Source organism: Esox lucius, chromosome 17, assembly GCF_011004845.1.
Source record: "Esox lucius isolate fEsoLuc1 chromosome 17, fEsoLuc1.pri, whole genome shotgun sequence".
In the NCBI taxonomy this organism is placed as follows: Eukaryota; Metazoa; Chordata; class Actinopteri; order Esociformes; family Esocidae; genus Esox; species Esox lucius.
This window is the reverse complement of record NC_047585.1, coordinates 40,902,489-40,929,605: the sequence shown is the minus strand read 5'-3', so window position 1 is coordinate 40,929,605 and position 27,117 is coordinate 40,902,489. Positions and strand designations below refer to the sequence as shown.

The window sequence follows — 27,117 nt, the reverse complement described above, 5'->3', positions numbered from 1 at the left end:
ATCACATGTTTCGATGCACGCATCCCGTTCTGTTTAATAAAGCTTTATTTGTCAAGTCATTAGTCAGGTCTAAAAACAAATATCGCAACAATTTCGTTTTCCTGTAAGTCATGTTTTAGGTTTCATTTCTGTAAAAAACGGAAACTGAATGTGGTTGCGGTATTGTGGTAATTGTTGCTGGGGAGGTTTAGTGTCGGATAGACCACGGAAGAGGATCATATGATTCAGACTACAAATTGTCGCAAATTATCATCAGCTTATACATTTTTTGTACAGGAAAACAGCTCGATCGTCTAAGAGGCAAGTATGTATATACTGTTAATTATGTTGATGCTTAATTAAAGCGGGCTCTAAAGTTAAGAACCATTAAGATAGACACAGGTGGTTTGATTATGTCTAGCCAAAGACATGTTTATTAATTGGAAATTACATTCAGTATCCTGTTACTAGACCTGTATGTTGTCATAAGAATATAGACATAACCAACGACTATTGTGACGAATTACTGCCAATTAATGCTATTTTCTTACTTTTCGATACAGAAAATGTAATGGTGCCTGTAAGTTCATAACTTGTCTATACTAAAGTTGTCTACCACTACCATAACCCTTGTACCCAGTGAAATAGGGAGACCTATGGTGTAACCTTTAAGGAGTTGGTCAATTTGCAACCGCGAGCGTTGGTACCTGGGTGTGGGTCCCTCTGCACTTTAAAACGTTGTTTTAATTTGGAACCTGTTTACGTGAGAATGAGACCACTTTTTGTATTTGCGAAATCACGCATTCATTTTGTTGATGTGAAAACGAAACTTCAAGCGGCTGGTGTACTTCCCCTTTTCATTCTGCTTCAATGTTGTTGTGTATTTCGAAAAGAAAGACAAAACCTATTTTTGGTTTTAGTGGTTAGTGACTGCAATCAATACATTAATTCGTGTTGTGATTACAATAATGTCCCTTTAATCTAAAATAATCCGTCAGGAAGGTGGTATATTGTATAAATCACTATAAAGATGGAGAAGGATGTGAAAAGATATCCAAAGCCTTGCAAATGCCAGTCAGTACTGTTCAATCACTTATTAAGAAGTGGAAAATTGAGGGATCTCTTTATACCAAGGTCAAGGTCAGGTTGACCAAGAAAGATTTCTTCCAAAACTGACAGAAGAATTGTTCGGGAGACAAAGAAAAACCCACAGGTAACCTCAGGAGAAATACAGGCTGCTCTGGAAAAAGACGGTTGCTTTGATGTTTTGGGAGGTGTGTGAGCTCTAAAGTCATGGGGAATCTTGTGAAAATTGATGTCAAGATGAATGCAGCTTGTTATCAGAAAATACTGGTAGACAATTTGCATTATTCTGCACAAAATCTACACATGGGACGCTCTTGGACTTTCCAGCACGACAATGACCCTAAGCACAAGGCCAAGTTGACCCCCCAGTGGTTACAGCAGACAAAGGTTCTGGAGACCATGAGAATAGCAGTAGGAGAAAGGAGCAGGAGTACAGACAGGATGCACCTGTGGTCCTTCACACACACACACACACACACACACACACACACAAACTCAACGTTGTTGTTTAGCCTCTCTCTTGTTAATCAAGCAAATGTGGAAGACAGTATAAAAAAATAATATGAGCTCTTAGATTCAAGTGGCCTGGTTAAATGTTTTATCAGTTTACACCTAGTTGACTATGCAAACGATTACATGAGTAATATATAGTTGTTATATCTATTTTATATCAGGTTATGCTAAGAAAATAGGTTATGCTAATAAAATATTCCATAACAGACGGGTGACAAATTAAAGGAAACATCTGAATAAATTAGTGGTGGGACATAACGAATGCAGATGCTTCCATGAAGGTGTACTGCATGACACAATTATGCAATTAGTTATGCAATCCTATCTGGCTCTGTTGCTTGTATAAGAAAGCTCAGCAGGCCCAGTTGATCTTGATTTTGGATCAAGATGCCGAGAGGAAAAGCTCTAAGAGGATTCATTATTGGGTCTCTTCCCGGACAAAACTGCCCCCATCCACAAGGCACAAGGGGTCACTAAATGGTTTGATCAGTATGAAAATAATGTGAATTATATGCTATGGCCTTCGCAGTCACCAGATCTCAACCCAAGTGAACACCTATTTAAGACAGACATGTTAGACAGCGCTCTCCACCACCATCAACAAAACACAAAATGAGGGAAAATCTTTTAAAAGACTGGTTTTCCGACCTGAGTTCCAGAGACTCGTAGAACCTAAGCTAAGGTGCTTATAGTAAAGTAGCAGTCCAAAAAGTTCAAACACCATTAGAATAGTATTGAAAGAATTCTCCAGAAATATGGATTTGTTTCTGTATAAGATATCCTTATTTTTCCCAAATGAAATACCTTTGCTGGGAACAGTTATGTAGTTTAATATTATTCTCATACTGTTTGACTGGGAAAGCCAGGCCAGTTGTGTAACAATTAATCACAATCATGTGATCCAAGGACATCCATAAAAATGAAACTAGTACAAGAAGGCTTGATAAGAAAAAGTAACTACACTGAACAAAATGATCTCAGTTCCAAGGTCTTACGCTGCTATACTATGGTGCTGGGGGATTGGGTCAGTTCTCCTTCCCCACTAAGTTCTCCTTCTACACTATAAATCGTTGTTGATATGAGGAATGCATTTTCAGAATGTTCCCAGTCTCCTCCCGTTTTAAACTTTAGGAGGACATGAGGTCCTGGTCCACACCTGAGGAGAACCTGGTTTGGGGGCCCCCCGTTGCTGTACCTGTCCTTGTCCATCTGGTCATAATTCTGACCTAGTCTAAATTTAAATACACTCTGGATTTAGCCCACATGCATTTATTAATTATTCCAATTGGACTCTCAATATCTCACCCGGCACAGCCAGAAGAGGACTGGTCACCCCTCTGAGCCTGGGAACTCTCTAAGTTTCTTCCTAAAATTTGGCCTTCTTAGGGAGTTTTTCCTAGCCACTGAAATTCAACACTACTGTTGTTTGCTCCTTGGGGTTTAAGGCCGGGTGTTTCTGTAAAAGCACTTTATGACAACTGCTGTTGTAAAAAGGGCTTTATAAATACATTTGATTGATTGATTGATAAACGCAACACTTATGTTTTTCTCCCCATTTATCATTAGCTGAACTCAAAGATCTAAGACTTTCTCTATGTACACAAAAGGCCTATTTCTCTCAAATATTGTTCACAAACCTGTCTAAATCTGTGTTAGTGAACACTTCTTCTTTGCCAAGATAATCCATCCACCTCACAGGTGTGGCATATCAAGATGCTGATTAGACAGCATGATTATTGCACAGGTGTGCCTTAGGCTGGCTACAATAAAAGGCCACTCTCAACCAAACAAATTCACCTAGTTTTTTATTTTAATATAGCTACATTTCAGAAGTGTCTGAACAAAATAAACAGAGAGACCTGCACTAGAATAGGAACTACTGTACCCAGAGGGAGTAGAAAAAGTAGAAGCTGATGAGATCCTTTTATCTCAATGAGTCACTAGCATCTGTGGCCAGACATCAATGTTAGCTGGACCTGTGACAGAAATTTGCACTGTGCAATACTACAATATTCCGACTGATAACGTTTGACTGCTGTGATACATTTTTCATTGATTTTTAGATGACATACTAGTGTTAGAATACAGTGTTCTCGCTCTAAGTTAATTGTCAAATTCCCTGATTTTTCACTGAAAAATTCACTGACTAAAAAGATTAATTTCCATGATTTATAATGAACGGAAAAACAAGCAGCCTTTGTGCAGAGTACTGAGCAGACAAAAACCTTTATTTACTAGTTCACAGATATTTTTGGTACAAAACTAAGTTTTCACTGCTTAAACATGATTAAACACTGCTTAAACTGATCAGCCTTAACATTATGACCAGGGGATAAATGGATGCTGAAATATTAAGTAGCCTAACCATAACAATACACAATACAGGAAATGCGTGAAACAACCCATATAAAGAAGAATACTGGCAGGAAAATACATTTTGATGAATAGAAAACTAAAATTTAAACATGCTACAAAATTCCCTGATATTATAGTCTGGGGATTATAAAATCCCTAGACTTTCCATGTCTGGAATATTCTTTTTAAAATACCATGATATTCCAGAAATTCCATGACCAGTGGAAACCCTGAGAATATCACCATGGGACACTTTCCCTAGGCTAATTTAGGATATGCATGAATAATTAGTCACACTACAATTGGGTTTGGGAAAGGTCAAATGTCAACTCTGAGAGGCAGGAGCATTTGCTAAAAATAATCTTAAAAAGAATATCCTCTGAATGTTTCAGTAATTAAATAATTGTGTTTTCAGTCAAGTTAAATTACCTTGGTCTATGTGGAAAAATCTAATGTTTTTTCTTTTAATTTCAGAACATATAAGGGTTGATCCTCCAACTTAATCGGAAGATGGAGGTAAACAACTTATTTGAGCCACACAATCTGTATCTTGGCTGTAATCTGTGCTGCAAACAGGAATCCGAGATCACCTATTCTCTCAACAACATCCAGAACCATGACTGTACAATGGCTATATTGTTGGCCAGGAAGAAAGACAGCACAGAGAAATGGAGGGTTGTATCTCAGCCGCCGTTGTTCCCCAGACCTGAGAGGTATGCAAAGTGCTTGCACTACACTGAGGGACAAGGTTGCACGCAGCACAGAAATGGCTGTTCCTTTGCGAGAAGTTCTGAAGAGGCCGCAGCGTGGAATTTCCTGAAGCATACAGAGAGTCCTCTACTTCTCAGCTGGTTAAAAAAAGGAAGGGGACCTCCACCTTTAGTAAAATCTCTCAGCCCCAAAGACAGTATTCAACGTAAGTTTCCAGGCACCTTCATGGAGCTCTGTGAAACATGCTTCCACCTCAGTCCACGAGAGATCTTTGTCAGGGCCTCCAACTCCAGGTGTAATTCCAGACATAAACATCCTTGGAGGGCGACTCTAGTTCTTCGTCAATGTGACACCCAAAAGACCCCATCGTACGAGGAGGTCAGGCCGCTGCCTGTCCTGCCATTCATTAAGCCCCAGTCTTGGCAGTACTGTAGGTTTATTAAGAAGGGTGAGAAATGCATCCACGGCGCCCATCGTTGTTGGTTTGCGCACAATACAGTGGAGATGGCCGTGTGGACAGCCGAAGAACAGGGGTTAGCTCGGTCCGAGCTGCTTAGGGAGGTCCAGCGAACGCAGAGGTTGTTGGTCAGTCCTTCGCATCGAACCCATGACTGCAAAGTCTGCAATGCATCTTTTACATCATGGGGATGTTTCCAGAACCACCTCAACACGATGGATCACATCAACAGGACCAATGACTTTAACAATGTGACAAAGACGGAGTGGAAGTGTCGAGACCCTCCTCAAATGAACAAAGCTTATAAATTATGTGAAAGGTACGTGACACCTGTTCAATGACAAATTAGGCACGTCACAGTAGGCCTATGATAGCAACAACAAAGTACACATAGATAAGCACAATGAAATTTGTTAAATGCAAGAGATATTCCAAGTGTCTGTTTCAGATCATGTTGTTTTTTAAAAGCACGATTTGTGTCTCCTGTGCGAAGTTAATTCACATTTTGCTTATTAACATTTAGTTTGGTTGTTCCATCTAGCTAACTTAACATCTTAAACAGGGAAATCAAAATATGTCTCGTTTTAAGTTGCACCCTGTATTAAAGCAATCCTTAAAAACAAGATACCAAACATACAAATATAAAATGTATAATAAAATATTGGAAATAACATTGCAATTATGCATTTTAAAATACTCTGCTTTGGCGGAGTGGTGGATTGATTGTTTACGGTTTTCAGGATTTTGGCTGGATTCCCATTACAATCCAATAGTGTAGTTACATAGTTATCACATTTGGCTTTTCAATCAAGCTTAATACACAAGTTTCTCAGTGGCCTGGGTTCTTGTGGAGACATGATCTGTGCCAGGTAGAAACACCCTTTAATGTATAGGCTAGCTAACAACCATCTTTACACTGAGAAGATAACGGGATGTTCACTCTTTAATGTACAGGCTAGCTAACAACCATCTTTACAGTGAGAAGATAACGGGATGTTCACCCTTTAATGTATAGGCTAGCTAACAACCATCTTTACACTGAGAAGATAACGGGATGTTCACCCTTTAATGTATAGGCTAGCTAACAACCATCTTTGCAATGAGAAGATAACGGGACGTTCTACTTCTTGAAGCTTTGCCCATAGGGGCTTCGCTCCTATTGGTTTACCCCTCTGCCAATAGGCAGTCACTGCAAATGTAAATATGCAAATCACACCTTTCATGGCCATCTGCAAAATGGGTCTCACAGTTCTTCACGAGATTTGGCTGTGTGCACCACCTGCGCCCTCCTCCCTTCACAGGTGAGGATGGACAGGCTGACGTACTTTGCAGAGGAGGTCCCTTTCGCTGATGTCCTATCTCTCCTCTCCGAGGAGGACTCCTTTCAGGAGGAGTTGGAGTCAGAGGGAGAGGTGACCGGCCCGGCTACGGCTCCGCCCACCTCCAGAACTGTTCTCCCCCGCTCGGCTGAGGGGGTGCAGAGTTGTTTGGACTCTTCCTCCTCGGAGGATGAGGAGGAGGTCGCCTCCCCGAAGGACAGGAGCGTTGACCCCCTTGCGGTGAAGGAGGACTTCTTCATTGCCATCTCTGCTGCTGCCCGGCACCTGCGCATTCCGTTGCTGGTGCCCGCGCCGGAGGAAGGGTCTCTTTGAGGCCGCCCTTTGGACGCGGGTGCGCCAGGGAGGAGGAGCGTATCCAGCTGGGTCCCCTTCTGCTGGTTCCTGCTTCTTCTTCAGCATCCGCTGCCCTCCCTGAGGCTTCAGGTTCACGGAGACCTGGGGGTCGGCTGGGTCGCCGTCCTCAACATTGCCGTGCCAGGTCTACGGGCGCATCGGAACCTGGATGCGGCTCGACTGGTGCAGCATGAGGGGAGGGAGCCTCGCCCACCGAGGCCGTTCCCTCCTCCTCCTCCTACCTGCCGGCAGAACGAGGGAGGCCGGAAGGTCCCTCTGTTCAAGAAGCGCTGTACCTGACTTTTTTTGGGGGGGGGTCCGTTTGGTGGGGAGCTCCTCTGTGTTGATAAAGAAAGCTGTGTGTGCACCTTAATTATCAGTGAGTGAGCCTTCATTGCAGACGGTTGTTGCATGTCCGGGTAGGTTTGATGAGCGGTCTTCCTGCCCTCAGTCTCTGAGCTTCGCATTTTGAACAAATGCATGTCGAAGAGGCATGCTGACAACGAAACGCCTCTTGGAGTGCTTGCACCCCGGGGATTTTTGCGTAAGCATCGATTTGAAGGATGCTTACTTCCATGTCCAAATACTACCTCACCACAGGAAGTTAGGGTCAGGACGTGTTGGTATGGTCAGAGAATCGCACGGCTGTTGCGTACGTAAACAGGCAGGGCGGGGTCAGGTATCTACCCCTCCATCTGCAAATCTGGGAGTGGGCGCAGGTTCACTTCAGGTCTCTGAGGGCTCTTCACATTCCCGGAAAGCTCAATGTGGGCGCGGACTTGCTGTCTCGGGAAGATCCTCGGCACAACGAGTGGCATCTTCATCCCAACATTGTTGTCGAGGTCTGGAGACATTTTGGGAAGGCACAGGTGGATCTGTTCACGTCCCGGGAGGACGCGCACTGCCCTCTGTAGTTTTCTCTTCGTGCGCAAGACAGGCCACCATTGGGCATGGATGCGTTGGCTCACCGGCTATGGCTGACAGTACTGCTGTAAGCTTTTCCCCCTCTCCAGTGTATTCTCCCTGTCATGTCTCGGGTGCGGACGGAGGGTCTGTCGTTCATCCTGATCGCTCCTTTTCGCCCGGGTGCCCTGTGGTTTGCGGAGGCGGCTCAGATGGCGGTGGGAAACGCCATGGCCGATCCCTTACCGCCACGGGGCATTGACACAGGCGAACGGCTCGATTAGGGGGTTCCTTGTGTTGGGCCAGCCATTACAGGCCAGGGCTCCTGTGAGGGCCAGGCTGCTGCGGCGAAGACTGTCCGAGGAGGTTGTCGCGACCATTCAGGTTGCGAGGGCGGCCTCCACGTCGGCTAGCTATGCTGGCCGTTGGAGGATCTTTGCCCGCTGGTGCGAGGACACGGGGTTGACCCCCCTTTGTTGTGACATGGGCAGTGTCCATTCCTGAAAATGTCTATTTGATCAGCAAAGATCCCCTGGCACGCTCAAGGTGTACGCGTGTGTGATCTCGGCGTGTCATGAAGGGTTCAATGGAGTGTCTGTCTTTAGTCATCCCTTGGTGAAAGATTTTCTGGCTGGGTCCCGCCATCTACGGCCGGTGGCCAGGCGGACGTTGCCGCAGTGGGATTTGGCTTTGGTTCTGGAGGCGCTGTGCGACGCACCGTTCGAACCTATTGATCAGATACCGTTGAAGATGCTATCCTTAAGACAGTACTCTTGTTGGCACTGACATCTGCTAAGCGGGGCAGCGACCTTTGTGTGCTGTCGACGCAGCCTGGCTGTCTTGCCATCAACGGTGACGTCTGTCTCACTGGTTGTGTGAGGCGATTGATCTGGCCTACGTGTCACATGGCACTCCTACACCTAGGGGGTTTGGGGCACACTCAACGCATGGGGGTGGAGGATATCTGTGCTGCGGCATCTTGGGGGACGACTTCGCCTTTTGTCCGGTTTTACTTGCGTGACATGGCCGCGGGTACGCTGGCTCACTCTGTGCTCAGTGTGGCCGAGGCTGGAGTGTGAGTTATGGTCATTGAATGGCAGGATCGGTGCATTTGACATGGTTCCGTCTGGTGCTCCGGTATGCCTGTGCAGCTTTTTTGGTTGGACTTTCGCATTGTGTGTGCTTGAACGTCTGCTTGTGCGCCATGTCCGGGTCCCGGCATGTTATTTGGGCTGGCCTCGGATTCTCCAATTAAGTTTTTACTGATTGAGGATGTACCGGATGGGTTGGGGCCTTGTATGCATTTGCTTGGGGCTGTTTATCAGTGTGCAAACGTATGTGCCAGTGGCTAAGCGGGATGGAAGCGGCTCAGTGACATGGTTGGTATTCCGTGCCTGAGCTGTCCTGTTGGACACCTGTCTCGTTGGTGAGGTTGGTGACCAGCAGGGAGTAGATCTTGGGCTCGTTCGCTTTGCCCTAAACCAATAGGAGCAAAGCCCCTATGGGCAAAGCTTCACGAATTAGAACGATAGTTACTTTCGTAACTCCAGTTCTGTGAGTGGAGCATCGCCCATAGGGTTCATGCCCTGACCGGTCTCTGACTGCTTTTCTCGTGAAGAAAGGTATTTCGGGAGACTGAGCAGGGTGTGAGACCCTCTTTTATAGCCATGGGGCTGATGGCCATGAGAGGAGTGATTTCCATATAAAAAGAAATTGTGACTGCCTATTGGCAGAGGGGTAAACCAATAAGAGCGAAGCCCCTATGGGCGACGCTCCACTCATAGAACTGGAGTTACGAAAGTTACTATTATTCGCCCTTTAATGTAAAGGCTAGCTATCAATCATCTTTACAATGAGAAGATAACGGAACGTTCAACGGACGACATAGGCGCTACAAATTTCCACTGAAACTGAGTGAACTTCTCCCTCAATTTTACACAAGTTCTATATTATTTCATCACTATTCATAATGGCTGAATTCTAACAGGCCTAAAAGCTAGTCAGACCAGACTTGTTTTCCTTGCATTGAACCACAACTCACCTTTATTACGAACAGCAACAGATATGTCCTAAGCTTAAACCACACCCCTCCTTTATTATGAAAAGCAACAGATGTGTCTGAATTAAACCACACAGCACCTTTTTTTTATCGCCCTCCATTCATTATGAATAAATTAACTATAAATAGCTCTGAATATTAGCTTCTGCTGAATTAATCAAATGTAAATTTTGTATGTTGATATCCACTGGATTCATAATGACAGTCGTTAAAATTCAAACACAATAATAGCAATTGAATGTATCTGTAGGGCTTCAACATGTGAGTTTGGGAGCAACTGTGTGGATGCTCACTCAGTGGCTGAACTTCAAGAGTGGCGCACCAGAGACAAGACTGAGCGGAAGACAGCTATCGTTGCTGAGGAGCAGGGTTTACTCTCCTACCAGGACCTTCTGCTGAGAGAGTACAGAGAAAGTGTCAACAAAGCTCTTATTGTGAGTCTATTTTTAAAATAATTACGCTCAGTTACGATCTGGATCAGGTTTCAATTATTTGTTAGTTTATTATGTTTTTAGTTTTTACTGACACTGGGATTGGTTGACACACAATGGTGCTAACTGGGGTCTGTACCTCTCTGTGAGGGTGCAGATCAGTAATTCAATTTGAATTGGAGAAGGACACAACCTTGTAGTTTTTAACAAACTTAACAACCTAATTTGCCATTAGTTTAAAGAGATGCCTGAAACTACAGTGGATATAAAAAGGCTTCACACCCCTGTTAAAATGCCAGGTTTTTGTGATGTAAAAGAATGAGACAAAGATAAATCATGTCAGAACCTTTTCCACTTTTAATGTGACCTATAATGTGAACAATTCAATTGAAAAACATCTTTGAGAAAAAATTAAATAAAATCACAATAACCTGTTTGCATAAGTGTGCACACCCTTAAACTAATACTTTTTTGAATCACCTTTTGATTTTATTACAGCACTCAGTCTATTTGGGTAGGAGTCTATTAGCATGGCTGTGTGGGGATGTGGCTGTGTTCAGAATTAACCAATCACATTCAAACTCATGTTAAACAGAAGTCATTACACACCTGCCATCATTTAAAATGACTCTGATTAATCACAAATAAAATTCTACATTTTCTTAGTTGCATCTAAGAGCAAAACCCATGGTCCGCATGGATAGCTTCCAAAGCATTAGAGGGATCTCATTGTTGAAAGATATCAGTCAAGAGAAGGGTACGAATTTCCAAAGAATTAGATATACCATGGAACACAATGAAGACAGTAATCATCAAGTGGAGAAAATATGGCAGAAGAGAGACATTACCAAGAACTGGACGTCCCTCCAAAATTGATGAAAATACAAGAAGAAAACTGGTCAGGGAGGCTTCCAAGAGGCATACAGCCACATTAAAGTAACTGTAGGAATTTCTGGCAAGTACTGTCTGTGTGCTACATGTGACAACAATCTCCTGTATTCTTTATTTGAATGGGCTATGGGGTAGGGTGGCAAGACGGAAACCTTTTCTTACAAAGAAAAACACCAATTTTGGCACAAAACCTTCAGGTGTCCGTTAGAAAGCTGAAGATGAAGAGGACGTTCACCTTTCAGCACAACAACGACCCATAGCACACATCGAAATCCACAAAAGCATGGCTTCACCAGAAGAAGATTAACGTTTTGGAATGGCCCAGACTGAGCCCACACCTGAATCCAATTCAACATATGTGGGGTGATCTGAAGAGGGCTGTGCACAGGAGATGTCCTCGCAATCTGACAGATTTGGAATGCTTTTGCAAAGAAGAGTGGGCAAATATTACCACATCAAGATGTGCCATGCTAATAGACTCCTACACAAATAGACTGAGTGAAAAAAAAGTATTAATTTAAGGGTGTGTACACTTATGCAAACAGGTTATTGTGATTTTATTTTGTTTATTTTTTCTCAAAGATTTTAGGTTGTTTTTCAAGTGAATTGTTCACGTTTTAGGTCACATTAAAGGTAGAAAATGTTCTGACATGATTTATCTTTGTCTCATTCTTTTACATCACGAGAACCTGGCATTTTAACAGGGGTGTGTAGACTTTTTATATCCACTGTACATCCCCCACATAACACCCTTGACAAGAAGAAAAGGGCATCCTATGACAGAGCCACATTTAAAGTCACTGAGCTCTTCAATATAATCCACTGTACTGCCAGTGTTTGTCTATGGAGATTTAATGGCTATGTGCCATTCAAGTGAATGGGTTAAGTGTTTCTTGAATGGGTAGGGGTTTCTTGAATGTCCAAATCTTTGACTGGTATATACACAAGCCCTTTAAGATGAAATATGCTCTTGGTGCTATGGAATGTGGCCATAGGGTCTCTCTTTACCCAGAAGTTACATTCTCTTACAAAATATGAATATGTTCTGTTTCACATGCCTAGATATTTCCAAATATCAACGATACCTTGAATACTCTTCATTTTTTTTTTTCTTACGTATTTCCTCTTATGACAGGAACCTAAACATTCCAATAGGTTTCTTTTGGTTTTCCTTAGTTGAATGGTATAAATGTTTTACTCAACCATTTTTTGTTGGTCCCTGAAAATTGTGCCTGAAAAGGTCCCTGAAAATTGTGCACAATGTCACTTTCAAACTTGGATTTCCATGGCTGACTGAGGTGTGATAGAGTTTCTAAATGATGCACAAATAAATCCTGTATCACATATCCAATCCAAAACAGGAGATTTAAAATGAAATTGTAGCGACCTTGGTAAAGCCACTACTCGCCCCTCTAAAGGAGCCGAAGTTTGCGGGTTTGAGACACTGCCCAATGTTTTAAACTGCAAACATCCCAGACTGCATCTTTAATACTGTATACAAAATTTACAAGCTTTTCAAGACAAACTGAAACATTCTGTGCCCTTGTAATCATGCTTTCTTTCTTCAGGTGTCTGACAGAGTGTCTGGTGTTAGCGTCGTTTGTGACAAGGACTTGATCATTTCTTGTCAAAGTGAAAAAGTGCCAGTGAAATGGAATTTCCGGATACAGTCGGAGGTGAGTCAAACATTACCTTGGAGTAGTGAAGTACTTATTCATTTTACTCATTTAGCAGATGTACTCATCCAACGATACTAACATACTCAACGCAACATTTTAAACGTGTACGAAAGGTAGGCCTGTTCTGAATGGATGAATGAAATAATTTCTCAGCTCAATCATGTAGGTGACCCTTAAGTCCCAAATCCAAAGTCACTTGAAGTACACGATAAAAATGGTTACGGTAAGGAGCAATGTAATTGAAGTGGCTTAGGTAGGTTTGGGTTAAGGTTAGGATCAGGGCATAACTGATTCCATGTTTAAGTAAAATGTCCACAAGCGATGTGATGGTTGACAAAAATATTTACCACATATGAGCAAAGTTGAACTTTATCTTAATGATCCGTAGCAACATTAAAACAACCAATCTGGGTACTGGGTTTCTTACACATGGTGTTAGGCATGCCAAATTATTTTGCTGCTTTAACCTTGTTCGCAGGATCACAGTGACCTCTTCAATTTATGAATACAGAGCAGAACTAGCTCTAGCTCTAAGCCCATAAAGGGGCTGTGTCCTCCAATTTTTTTAATGGTCGTTTTCAGCCAGACAGTCTTTTTCAAAAGCTGCTAATGGTTTTCATGCCCTGGCATAGCATGCATCAAATAGCTGTCACGTGCCATGTCAAAGTGTACTGCATGCACCATATAAAATGTAAAATCAGTCACATTTATTTATAAAGCCCTTTTTACATCAGCAGTTGTAATTTTACAAAAAAAACAGCATTAAATCCAAAGGAGCAAGCAACGACAGTGTTGAAGCACAGTCGGAAAAACTCCCTAAAGGGGCCGAAGAAACGTGGAAAGGAACCAGGCTCGGAGGGGTGACCAGTCCTCTTCTGGTGAACATTTTAAGAGTACAAGTTGTACTAATTAATAAATGCATGGGGGCTGTTTCCAGAGTCCATAGAACCTAATCCTTAAACGTTAACTGATACATAAAATACTTAGCTGGCCGTATTTGCACCCCACGGTTTATGGTACACACTATAGAGTCACTGTAATTTGACTCTGTAAGAGTGTTTGTGAGGTGCGAGGGTTGTGAGTAATGGAGAGGCAAAAAACGGTAACAAAACAACACAGACACAAAGGATCATGTTCTTCGCTTTATCTGAAGTACGGCACAACATGGTCACGAACAACATAGACACAATAACCTGTGAGGTGTGGGCGGAAATAAGGAGCCTAAATAGACATCATAATGACTAACTTGAAACATTTGTGTGGGTGTGACGGGTGCGCTGCTGCCATCTGCTCCAGCCGGCGGTTAGTACACTGGCGATGGTGGAGCACCGGTGGTTAGTACACTGGCGAGGTGGAGCACCGGCGGTTAGTACACTGGCGAGGTGGAGCACCGGCGGTTAGTACACTGGCGAGGTAGAGCACCGGCGGTTAGTACACTGGCGAGGTGGAGCACCGGCGGTTAGTACACTGGCGAGGTGGAGCACCGGCGGTTAGTACACTGGCGAGGTGGAGCACCGGAGAGGGAGAGAAAGCACTCAGCTCCACACGGAGCAACCGTCACAGTGTTAACCTCATGACGGATGGATTCATGTTATAAGATCCAATTGCCTTTGATTGCATTTTGATAATGAATTAAAACATTTTAAAAATGAAAATGTCAGTTTGCAGGTTTCATTTCAGTGGCCATGAATGCACAGCTGAGATAATTATTGAACAGTCTAAAACAAATCCCCTTTTTACATTCTATGTAATAAATGAGATACTGGTACAGTTGTCTTCACTTTACCAAGTGGCTGGCTAATTAACTGTTAAATGGTTCTTTGCAGAGGTTACTTGCAAATGTAGCGTTACTGAAACAGGAACCTGGAGCCTCCTTCTCCCTGGATGGGAACAGTCTTGAGCCCTGCACTTACTCCACAGGAGAACACTTCTGTAACTCAGACATGACCTATGACATCACTGTGTCCTTTGAGTCCATCCACCCGGGTCTTTACGAACAGTGGTTGGTGTTGGACTTTGACATGAGGCCAGTGCTCCTCCAGAAACTCAAGGTTAAAGTTGGACAGCAGCCGTTGTGTGACCTCGAAGAGCCACCTGAGGACGTTGGGCTCCCTTCTCAGAATCTGGAACGCTGGCATCAGGGGAACAGGGTCATCATTCTGTGCTTGGACAAGACAGAGGCACAAGAAGAGCTTCTAAATGAGTACAAGCCTCCTCAGATTAGCTTTCAGTATAAACCCTGTGATGACAGCAACACACCCATGAATCATGAGAACTACAAAGAGAGAATGCACAGCTTTCTGTACTCAGAGGAGCAGGCAGAAGATCAAGTTGTTTCAAGGTAAGAGAACCAGTACAATTTGGTTGTAAAATGGTTTTAATTCTTAGTTAATCATCTCTAATATTACATTTTATAAATAATATTTGATTGAAAGCACAAACATTTTGCATTTTAGACTTAATCTTCAAGGGACCATGACTTTGTCAGCCACCTTAAACAATGAAAACTTTGGGATGAAGATAGCTCCTCTGGGAGAACTCTTCTGCGCCATCTCGGTCACCTACAGTCTTACTCCAGACACCCCAGAGGGTTTGATGCTGAGACGAGGCATCCTATCAGCTCTCATAGCTCCAGTATCTTCAGATCATCAAAGCCCCAACGTCTACGAAGCCATAATCCTCAGAGACGCTACTAGTGAGAACAAAATGCACTTGCAGCTGTCGAAAAGATGCTGCACTGACTTGAAACTCCAAAGAAATGAAACACGTGAAATGGAGGTTCAGTTCCAACTGAATCGTCTGATGTTCTGTGGGATGCACAAAGCCATCGATCTCCTTCCAGACACGGAGAGAGTGTTGCCAGACTTCAGGAACTGCACTATTCCCATGAAGAAAAACCTGCAAAAGTCCAACCTAAATGCAAGGCAACAAGCAGCTTTGGAATTCATTGTTGGAGAGACAGATGGAGGCAGTGTGGCACCTTTCCTCATTTATGGGCCATTTGGAACAGGGAAAACATTCACACTCGCTACAGCAGCCAAAGAGTTGCTAAGGCAGCCTCACACCAGGGTACTCATCTGCACCCTCACAAACAGGTACAAGCCCCAGTTAGCACCCTGACAAACTCATGAATTTAGTGGAGAGCGACGCTAGCGTTAGTATTTTTTGTGACCTTTCTGAGTTTGTGCCACAACTCTGAAGTCACCTTTTAGAAGTTGCCATTTAAAAAAAGTGTTGGATTTGAGTAAGGATAGGGTTTAGGACTGGGCCCTGCACTAACCCTTGGTCAAATGTCATAGCCTGGTCCTGTCATAGCCTATAGCCCATCTGAATTGTGAGGTTCTCCCTGTCCATTAAGGCAACCAATCTCTTGGTCGACTTCAGATCACAGCTGCCTCTAGAACTAGATTAATGTCAAAAGATGCTATCCTGCAATGCAAACTCTCTGTGATCTGATTAATTATTATTTGTATAAGTGTTAACTACGATAATTACTAAATGTATACAATTACAGCCTAAGTTGCTCTTAATTTACTAATTGTAAATGGTTATTGTTGGTACTAAAGTATACTGCAATATAAGTCATGGAAAAGATTATACACTAATAATTTTTTTCAGTTCTGCAGATTTGTATGTGAGCGGTCATTTGCATGAGTCCATCATCTCCGGAGATCTTGAAATTAAACTTCTCAGAATAAAAGCAGAGGAAGCGTCTGTGAAATCTACTGATTGTATCACCTTACAGTACTGTCATCTTTCCAACAATGGACAATTGTTCTGCCTCCCTGACAAAGACGCAGTGGTCTCCTGTAGAGTGGTCATAACAACAACTGCAATGGCAAAGCACCTACATGACCTGAAGCTCTCCGATGGCTACTTCACCCACATCCTGATTGACGAAGCCTCCCAGATGCTTGAATGTGAAGCTCTGATGCCACTTGGTCTGGCAGGGCCATTAACTCGAGTGGTTCTAGCTGGAGATCACATGCAGATGGGACCAAAGCTCTTTTCAGTGGATGATGACCAGCGCTCTAATCACACCTTGCTGAACCGTCTGTTCCACTACTATCAAGCCCAAGAGAGCGGTGCAGCTTTGAAAAGCAGAATAATTTTCAACGAGAACTATCGCTCCACAAAAGAGATTGTGGAGTTTGTGTCCACTAACTTCTATGTTGGCAAGTCTGATGCAATCAAGGCAGTTGGTGATGTCCCAGGTCATCCGAATAGCCACGCCCTGAGGTTCCACCATGTCAGAGGAGAATCCCACTTGGACAACACATCCATGTCGTGGTTCAACATGGAAGAGGCTGCATGTGTGGTTGAAATTGTGCAAAGCCTACTTAGGGATTGGCCTAACACATGGGGGATTCAGGATCAAAGATCAATTTGTGTTCTGTCTGAAGGAATCCAGGTACATTTCACTAATACTGTATCAATATTATTACATTTAGAGCTATATTGGAATTGTGTTTCATGACATTCATATTTTGGCTAATAGGTTTCACTAATCAGGAAGGAGTTTCGGAGAAGAAACCTTGGCCAAGTGACAGTGGAAAATATAGCCAATGTTCAAGGTATATTTTTGACTGTAACTTATTTTTTATGTAAGCCTTCAATTTAGCCAGGCCTGGTGCCATGAGGGAGCAAGAGGGGCTTTGCCCCCTCAGTTGCATTTTCTGTCCCCCACCCCAGTTGTATTTTCTGTATTTAAAGTTTTAAATACCGTATAGAAAAATTGGCCAAAAAAAGTTCCCTCATTATTTTTTAGCTGCCCCCTCTTGTCACTTCGTCCTGGCGCCGGGCCTGCCCTTAGCATAGCAATGGGTTATGTATACTATAAAAATTTTGCCATTTTGTTTTCATCTTTACACAGGTAAACAGTTCAGGGCAATAGTCTTGACAGCCGTTCAAACCCGTGACAGCCTCTTTTCCTCTGACTCACCTTGTCATGAGTTCTTCAATGATGCTCGCGTACTGAACACAGCCATGACTAGGGCTCAGTCCCAGGTTATTGTGGTGGGAGATGGTGCTGCTCTCTGCTACTTTGGGGGAAGCTCAAGGATATGGAAAGCCTACATTGTCCACTGTATCAGAAACCACAGTGCAACTCTTACTGAAGATGACTTAAAGCGGGAATTAAGAGAGATTTCCAGATTTGTCAGGGTAGATGAAGAGGATAGTGACTGTGAGTCATCCATATCTGAGATACCTGACATGGATGACCCAATACTAAAGGAGTTACTTGATGAGGGTAAAGATGTTCGAGTCACTGTGACCGCTGAGGGCCTGCTTAGTATCACGCGGGGAGATTTAATTGTCAATCCGTTGGATGGATTTCAGAAGACCAATCAGGACATTGCCCCTCTTCAGGCATTGAAGAGAGACCCGGGTATCTACAAACACTGCCTCTTGGTTTTGGAGTGGTTTGACTCGGGCTATGCCATACCTCTTGAAGAACCCTCCTTCAAAATTTCAATCAAAGGAAGAAAGAACATTGGTCGTTCTTTTCCTGGAGATCAGGTTATCGTGGAGATCTTGGATAATAAGTGCCAGCCCCCTAGTGGTAAAGTCTTGGACGTGGTGAAGGTTCAGAATGCATCCAAGATGTTTGTCTGTACAGCTGATATCTATGACCGTCAAGTGATGACACCCATAAACAAGTGCGTTTCCAAAATTTACACACCATTTTGGAAAGACAAACCAAATTACATTGCAGTACGGAAAATGGACGATCTGAGAATTGAGAAGTTTGTGAAGATAAATGAGGAATCCAAGAGAAACAATATCTTTGTTGTCAAAGTGTTGAAGTGGCGAGAACATTTTCGACTTCCTTTAGGAGTTGTTGTAAAAGTCCTTCCCAAAGTCGCATCTTTAGACAGTGGACTAGAAGTACTGGACATCGAGTATCAACTGACAAGGGACCCTCCTGTTGAGAATGATGCTAACATTCTGAAGGAACTGAACACAGATATGCAAATTCGAGAGGATTATCGAGAATTAACAACCTTTACGATTGACCCAGCACATTCAAAGGATCTTGATGATGCAATCAGTGTGAGAGATTTAGGGGAGCACTATGAGATTGGAGTTCACATTGCTGATGTTGCAAGCCTTGTGACAAAGGACAGCCAACTGGACAAAGATGCGCAACAGAATGGAACTGCATTTTATCCCCCTGAAAAAGAGCCTGTTTACATGTTCCCATATTGTCTGAGCACCAAGTATTTCAGTCTACACCCTGGATGTGAACGAAATGCCATTTCACTGATGGTGGAAATTGACAAGAAAACCGATCGCATAAAAACACAGACGTTCAAACTGTCTGTAATAAAGTCAGATAGAAAGTTGTCATATGAGGATGCTGAAAATATCATCCAAAACTCTGCTGACAGTACCCAACAATATGACACTTTGGAAGGCTGCCTTTCCAAAGCATTTCACTTCTCTGAGATTCACAGAAAAGACAGGAAACTGGAAGACAGGTTCTATAAATCACCTGATGATGATGTAACCGTTGGCAGAAGATGCTCTCATAAGATGGTGGAAGAGCTGATGGTCATGTATAACCACGCTGTTACTGAAATGCTGCTCAAAGATTCAAAGACGGTTAGCTGCACTCCAGTCAGATGCCAAGACAAGCCAGACCCACAGAAGCTTTGTCAACTGAAAGAAAAATACGGTTTGTGGATTCCACTGTCCATCCACTTGGGTCACTGCATCAGTCAGGCTGTGAACATTGACGACAATCAGAGGGATTTGATGTCCAAACATACGCTTGAAGCCCGAAAAGAGAAAGGAAAACATCAGGGACAAGCTGTCCAGACACCCGAGACATTCTCTCTGTTAACATCCATTTGGAGGAGTCTTAAATCAGCACTTCAAGAACAAGATGTCCACAGAATTGTGGACCTGATTGCAACTGATGACATTCATCCCCAGCTACTGACTTTGATCCTTGAATTCAGGAAGACGATCCACAGGGCTCACATTCTATGCTCTAACTCAACATACCTATCAAGAGTTGGCCACTATGACCTTCAACTTGAAAGTTACACATGGGCTTCCTCTCCCATTCGTCGGTATGTGGATGTCATGGTTCAAAGGCTCTTGCACTCAGTTCTTGAAAAAAAAGAAGTAAATTATACTTCTTTGGAAATTGGACAGTCTTGTCTGAGTTTTGGGGAGAAATCTGAAAAGCAAAAAAGGTACGAGAGGTCATCTCGTTGTTTGCATCTTGCATCACAGCTGAACGATCAAAGTGCCAGAAAGCTAGCCTTTGTCATTGAGGCGTCCCGAGTTGGAAAGGGTTTACGGGTGTACTTTCCATTGTCCCGATCCTCAATGCCAGAAGCAATCCCTATAATGTATAGGGATCTGCAGCTAACAGACCAACCAGAGTACAATAATAATGACAACCATGTTATTCTGAAATGGAAAAAAAGAGTGTACTCCATCACAAATGAGAACATCCATGCTGAACTGCAACAACAGGGTCCTAATCCGTTTGTGATACCAGTGCCGACAGACTTGTGGGAGAGGACGGTGTTGGCTCTGAAGGAGGAGAACTGGGACAGCATGTTCCAATCCCTGCAGACCATCAACTCACACGTCAACCATCGAAAACCGCTCGGTACAGGCCCGCCCCATCATGCACCCATGGTTGGAGCCAATCAGCACCAAGGCCATTATGTTGAAATGCTGTTGACAGTCAAGCCAGGTGAAACCCTGGAGGTGCAACTGGGTTGTGAAACAGAGCGGGGACTGTTAATACCCGTCGTTCACATGCTGATTGTGCGCGACAAGTTTGAGATTTGCCTGCAGCACTCAAAAGACCCGACCCAGTGCTTCTCCAAGTATGCCACCTATTCGTCAAAGCAAAGATATGCCACTTACATGGAGTATCAGAAGATATGGAAACCGTTGTGTGAGATGGAGTCGGCCTCCAATGCTGTTGCAGAAAACGACAGTGTTGTCCTTGAGGATGTGCCTTTGACGTGGAAACCGAAGCAGAAGAATGGACAGCTCAGAGGATTCTTCAGGTTGCCACTGGAGAAGATGAAACAGTGGGCCATTGAGTATGGTCTCAGACACAGCTTCCTTTGTGTCCGCATGAGGTACCAACATGTTGCAGAATTGCAAAGAAATGGTGATTGTGAGCATGTGGACTTCAACAACATCCCATCGCTCATTTGGGTTGCTCATGGAATCACCACTAGGGTCACCGATGAGGAGAAAGCTGAAACACTCTCCTACGTACAGATTGACTTTCAGATTAATCACATGTCTTTCGCCAAGATTCCAGAGAGGGTCTTCTGGACAAAAACAAGATTCACAGTGGAATTGATTCCAAAGCTGCTACCTGATGTGTACGTGTCTCAGTATTTGTACTATTTCATATTTATTTTAATATGTATGTCTAAAGAAGATTGACATCTGAAGTTAAATTACTTATCATGCGTTTATTTGCAGGCGTAAAGAGGCTGCCATCTCCAGCCTCACTCAGGCGAACCAGCTTGTGAAGGACATTGCTATTGGCAAGAGGACAAACTTTGGTAGGTTGATACATTGAAAAATGTCCTTCAAACCACAACACTATATAGGCCACCACCCATTTTCTGTGTTTCAATGGTTAGTCACAGAGATGGGGACAAGTCACACATGGTCAAGTCCAAGCAAGTCTCAAGTCTTAACCATCAAGTCTCGAGTCAAGTCTCAAGTCACAGTTCAGATAAATCAAGCAAGTCAAGTCAAGTCAAGGGTTCACCCTAAGCAAGTCGAGTCCTTATAAGTTTCAAGTCAAGTCAAGTCACAGTACTAAAGAGATGAACACACACACACACTGTCCTCTGTTTCTGACGTATGCTCGGTGCGAAGCTCGATTTCAAAATCAAATATTTTTCTCCTCCGTGGTACAATTTTTTGGGGGGACGAAGCGGAGGGATCTTGAATCATCCTTGAAGGGGTTGTATTCGCTATAACAACCGCCTCGCTATACCTTATCCCGCTTATTACATGGCTACCTACCAAATAAATCTATAGTTTGACACAAAATATTGATTTCAAAAGGAATTTATTGATTTAAAAACGATTGTATTGCTTCCTCTAAAGAAAATAGTCCGTTCCGTCTCTGGTTAGAATCCTGCTGCGTCCATAGCAACGCGCTGTTTTTCATGGCAACGGTCTGTTTTCAAGAAATAACACGCGTTCTGCACTGGAATTCAGCCAATCCATGTAATAAGGGCTAATAATAACAACCTTATAAACTAATTATTGTGACTGAAAAACTGCCTAATATGTAATTACGCTGTAATTATTCTTGTCTGTATCAGGAAAAAAAAAAAAACTATTTGAAATAAATAGGTGCTAGTAATCACATTGGCGCCTCCATGTTCACGCAGTCCAAATCTCTTGAAAATGCCCACATATAATACAGACATTATAGCCTACGTGTAATAATATACATGCCCGCTCATTTTAAGATGCCCATCAACATTAAAATTAAGGCTATGCCACTGTTATAGTCAAATTCCCTTACATCTATTTACCAGATGTATTCAGTAATGATAATGGTCACATTTCTAACAAGAAAAATAAATAAACATAATACGCAACATAAGGCCAAATTATGACAAACAAAAGATTAATTAATTACATTAGTAACTTAATCGTTATAGATCTTAGTGAAACTGAATATAAAGAGATTACTTTCTTACCTTTCCTTGTGGTTCTTAAAATAACGAATGAAATTGACATTGTTGCATATTTTGCATCTGGCAAATCTTTTTTTATTCACACGGTCCAGCTCAAAGTCCTTGTATCCAAACGATACTAATTGTGGAGCTCGACTAACGTTACTGTCTGCCATGTTTGGCACGGTTTGAATTGTGAAGCGTTAAAGGCACATACGCTGATTAGTGGTGCTGATGTCACAACATATAAAATAATTGGATTGCTGTTTGTTTATTATAAGTTCAAGTCATTGTCGATTCTTCCACTTCAAGTCAAGTCAAGTCTCAAGTAACTTGTTCTCAAGTCAAAGTCAAGTCATTTTCATACTTTAATCAAGCAAGTCACAAGTCCTGAAAATTGTGACTCGAGTCAGACTCGAGTCAAGTCATGTGACTCGAGTCCCCCACCTCTGGTTAGTCATAAAACTTCTATCAAGTTGGTGAAAGCCATGATCTTTTAACAGATTGAACATATTACTTGCTAACATATTATAACCATACAATGCAGAAAACGCAGTGCGACCACATATTGTGGTCACATATTTCCATTTATTACCAATGTAGATCATAGATGGTTTGGGTTTATTACTACTTTAAGAGTAAATTCACTATTGGTTTAATTTCTACAGAGTTTTAACACAACAGACACAGCAATGGTAACTTTTTGTGGTTTTGTTTCACACAGCACCTGTACCTAATCAGCTGACAACGGCCAGGTTTGAGATCAAATGTCACACCTCCGTCCAGTTTCCTGATCTGAATAACAGCCAAACCAAAGCCATTAAAGAGGCCCTCGGTAATCGATTCACTCTCATTCAAGGGCCCCCAGGTAAGCACTTTCAGTGTTTTACAAAACCTCTGATCATCTTTCTAACCATCCAGTTTAGTTATAATACATTTAATATGTATTTTACTGTATTCTTAGGGACTGGGAAGACAGTGGTTGGAGTCCACATCGTATATTGGTTCTTTCAGCAAAACCAAAAAGTTCAGACCCAGCTGAGGCCTAAAGCTGATAAATCGTCTTCAAAAAGAAGGTGTATTCTTTATTGCGGACCCTCAAATAAATCAGTGGACGTTGTAGCTGGTGAGAACTTACCTGCCCACACCCTTCCTTACATCACGTAGTGTATGCTTCACTCTACAGTTCATTTCACAGTGTTTCACCCTGTCTCGTGATTTGTGGGCCTCGGTCGTTATCAGACGTTCGCGGTCAGATAATCATTCCACTGTGTTATATCTGCACTAACATGTGTCTCATCATCTGGATCTGTCAAAGGTCAACTCCTTAAACTCAGAGGGGTGTTGAAGCCGCTTCGTGTTTACAGTGAGCAGGTGGAGATGTTGGAGTTTCCCTACCCTGGAAGCACACTGAGACTGTCACGTAGGTCGATCAGGGAGGAGAGAACTAACCGAGACCTACAGTAAGTTATTTCTTCTACTATGGTTAAGTGCAGAATATTTAGGGTTTTTCCATAAGCGTCAGGCCAGTTGAGGCTCTAGTTGAGGTTTGTGTAAATTTTTTGTTTACTTTCAGGTCCATCACATTGCATCATCTTATTCGGACGCCGGACAACCCGTTCTCACGTGAAATTATTTGTTTTGATAAAAGAATCAAATTGGAAGAGGAGCTCACAGACAAGGAAATCAAAAGGTACTTTCACATAAATAAATTACCATAAAGGAGGCTATTATGTTAACCTACTTTTCTCTTATTCATCACACCCTTATTTACTTTTAGCTACAAATCGATTCTGAGCAAAGCACGGAATTACGAGTTGTTGAGGCACGATGTCATTCTGTGCACTTGCACTGCGGCCTCAAATCCCAACTTCTCCAAGTTAGACTTGCAACAGATTGTCATTGATGAGTGTGCCATGGCAACTGAACCTGAAGCCTTCATCCCCCTTGTGACCCATAAACCTGAACAGGTAATTAATTATCTATTACTAATCAACCTCTTGGTAAACGTCTGGACAGAATGTCATGATTGCTTACTCTACTTGCAGATAGTTTTACTCGGCGATCACAAGCAATTGCAGCCCATCACATGCAGTGATCTGGCAGCAAAGTTAGGCATGAGGCAATCACTGTTTGAGCGGTACATGGAAAAGGCACTGATGCTTGATACACAGTACAGAATGGTATGAGCTATGAGTCAATCATTTCTTTTTGCATATTATTTTCTTGGTTTCTTTTTCACCGTTGACCTTTGTAGTCACATATAGGGAAGAACTCATTGCAATTGTGTCCTTTCAGCATGAGCGGATTTGTGAGTTTCCCTCAAAGGAGTTCTACAAGGGTCTTCTCAAGACTGGAGTAAATCGGAAAGCCAGTGTCCTGCTCACTCAGTCTAAACATCCAACGCCCATCCTCTTTCGACACGTCAATGGAAAAGAGATCAGCCTTGTGGTCTCCACAGACAAGGGCAATGAAAACTCCAAGGCAAACGTGGAGGAAGCTCAAGAATCGGTGAGCCACAGACCCTTCATTTACCAGGACCTAACAACTCACAGTGCCATGCTAACGGTGAGACATTTTGTTTTCTCAGGTCCGTATCGCCTTACTGTTGATAAGGCAAGCTCGGGTGGCGCCATGCGACATAGCTATTCTGACGCCATACAATGCCCAGGTGGCCGAGGTGAATGAAACCCTATCCAGGAATGGAATACAGAATGTTACCGTGTGTACCATCACCAAGAGCCAAGGTACTGTGATATTGTTCACAGAGAACATGAAGATGTACAGTATAATGGATGGATGGATGGAATGGTGGGTGGGTGTGTGGGTGGTTGGATGGATGTTCAATGTAGTGGGAAACTATTTATACACCAAACTGCTTTCTGTTGAGACAAGACACAGGATACAGATCAGGAGTCTTTATTGATCAACATTTCCAGTCAGTTCCTGTTTGTCAGAGTTGCTCTGTCAAACGCAAGTTACACAACAGCTTATATTCATTAATTCATACGCCCTAATCACATGCACACATCTTAACCTGCAGTGTAACAGCTTTGATTATAGTTTCTGATGAACTATAGGCTATCTTTAACATCGTCCTGCCACCTTCTTCCAGGAACCAGATAGGTTTCACTGTCAACAAAACATATCTCAGTTATAGAAACTGCATCTAACAGCCCTATTGTCATCAGCTGGTTTCCTGTTGTCTATCAGCGTCCTGTTCTCTTCGGCCCTGTGGTTTTGCAAGCCCAGCCCATAATGTTTTGCACACACATTTCACAAGCAGTCAGTATGTTTACACAAAACACACAGTGCATATAAAATAAATTCTTGTTTTTGCTATTACAATAGAGAGTATTCTCCTTCTTTTGGTCTCCAGGAAGTGAATGGCGTTATGTGATCTTGTCCACCGTGCGCTCCTGTCCCAAGTCGGAAATAGACACGGAGCCTACCAAAGCGTGGCTCACCAAGATGCTTGGCTTCCTCATAGACCCAAACCAAGTCAATGTTGGCATTACTCGAGCTCAGGAGGGACTGTGCATTATTGGTATAAAAAAGTTTTTTTACACAGCCGATTTTTTTACACAGCCAATGCAATATCTCTCAGGTCACCTTATTGGCAACACTGTAGCACTAATTTGTTCAGTTCCCCGCAACGGCCAGTTATACTAATGTTGGACAAGCTGCCCAGTTCTGATCTTTTTCCCATTAATTGGTCGAAAGACTAATTCTGTCACACTAAATCGTTAGCTGCTGATCCAGTTGTTTTTGGGTCTTCAGTTTGAAGTGACAGAAATCCAAATTGTTGAAAAGGAAAGTTTTGAGTGAGGAACAGAAGTGTTCAATTTGCAGTGGCCTCTTAATTTTAACCCTTCTCTTCCTTGCTAAAAACCTTCCTTTTTTGGAAAGGAAAGAAAAAGGTGCAGTGGTCTCTTAATTTCTTCCGGAGCTGTATACTCTCTGTGGCGCTAACATGTTTATTGGTGGTTTACAGTTGCCCTTCATTTCCCCTTTAGGAAACCATGATTTGCTTGGTTCCAGTTCACTTTGGAGGAGACTTCTGATTCATTACCAACAGTGTGGCTGTGTGGTGGATTCTGCTCAGGAAGTTCAAGTTCAAAGATCCAGGCACTAAAGATAATGTACACAGATAAAGCATATTAGTGGTGCCTGTGAACAGCTCTTCGCTGTGGTATACTGGCCATGTAGCACACCCCCTCTGTATTGCTTAAATAAATAATACATTATTTATGTTTACATAACATTACACACATACAATATATGTTATCACACATTTGATTTGTAATAGTCAAGCCAAGTCAGTAATTTAGTGACTGAACGAGCAACCGATATACTGAAATGTATATATTACTATTGTTAAGGTCATGATTTTGGGGCACCAATACCCACTCATTCTTACGAAAGTGTAATTAAGGGGTCTGTCATTTCATGTTGTCTACTATTGTTTTCATCATGTTCATCATGACCAATTTCTCTATCCTGACCAGTTATTTCCTATACGGTTAATTAATTGATACATTGATTGAAATGATCAAGTGTGTAGTCTGAGTATGCTGTTATTTATATTTTGTTACCGGTAAATGTTTTCCTGGATATCAACAGATATTTGAGAATATCAAGAGTTTATATTTGGGTGAAACTAATAGAATAAATGTAAGTATGGAAATGTC

The 27,117-nt window shown here is 42.6% G+C and overlaps 1 protein-coding gene across 3 annotated transcripts; it reads left to right on the top strand.

The window, feature by feature from the left end:
• On the top strand, positions 1-27,117 carry helz2a (helicase with zinc finger 2a). Of its 3 annotated transcripts, none has more exons than XM_034287037.1 (20): positions 3-300; positions 4,408-5,420; positions 9,987-10,170; positions 12,627-12,734; positions 14,564-15,078; positions 15,194-15,832; positions 16,356-17,148; positions 17,236-17,311; positions 17,611-21,103; positions 21,207-21,289; positions 23,151-23,294; positions 23,391-23,552; positions 23,745-23,889; positions 24,003-24,119; positions 24,207-24,396; positions 24,475-24,609; positions 24,725-24,937; positions 25,017-25,173; positions 25,806-25,973; positions 26,443-27,117. In XM_034287037.1, the coding sequence occupies exons 2-20, from the start codon at positions 4,444-4,446 to the stop codon at positions 26,559-26,561; spliced, it is 8,418 nt and encodes a 2,805-aa protein (XP_034142928.1). In that variant the 5' UTR covers positions 3-300; positions 4,408-4,443; the 3' UTR covers positions 26,562-27,117. The 3 variants fall into 3 exon arrangements, with proteins under 3 accessions (XP_034142930.1, XP_034142928.1, XP_034142929.1); XM_034287038.1 differs by having other exon boundaries at positions 3-304; XM_034287039.1 differs by lacking the exons at positions 25,806-25,973; positions 26,443-27,117 and adding an exon at positions 25,618-25,799 and having other exon boundaries at positions 1-300.

What these genes read in the sequence shown, in the direction of transcription:
- helz2a (XM_034287037.1), top strand. Translation starts at nt 4,444, where the DNA reads ATGGAGGTAAACAACTTATTTGAGCCACACAATCTGTATCTTGGCTGT. An exon ending in ATTTCCGGATACAGTCGGAG is followed by an intron (nt 12,735 to 14,563) that starts GTGAGTCAAACA and finishes GGTTCTTTGCAG; the next exon opens with AGGTTACTTGCAAATGTAGC. An exon ending in AGAACTAACCGAGACCTACA is followed by an intron (nt 23,890 to 24,002) that starts GTAAGTTATTTC and finishes GTTTACTTTCAG; the next exon opens with GTCCATCACATTGCATCATC.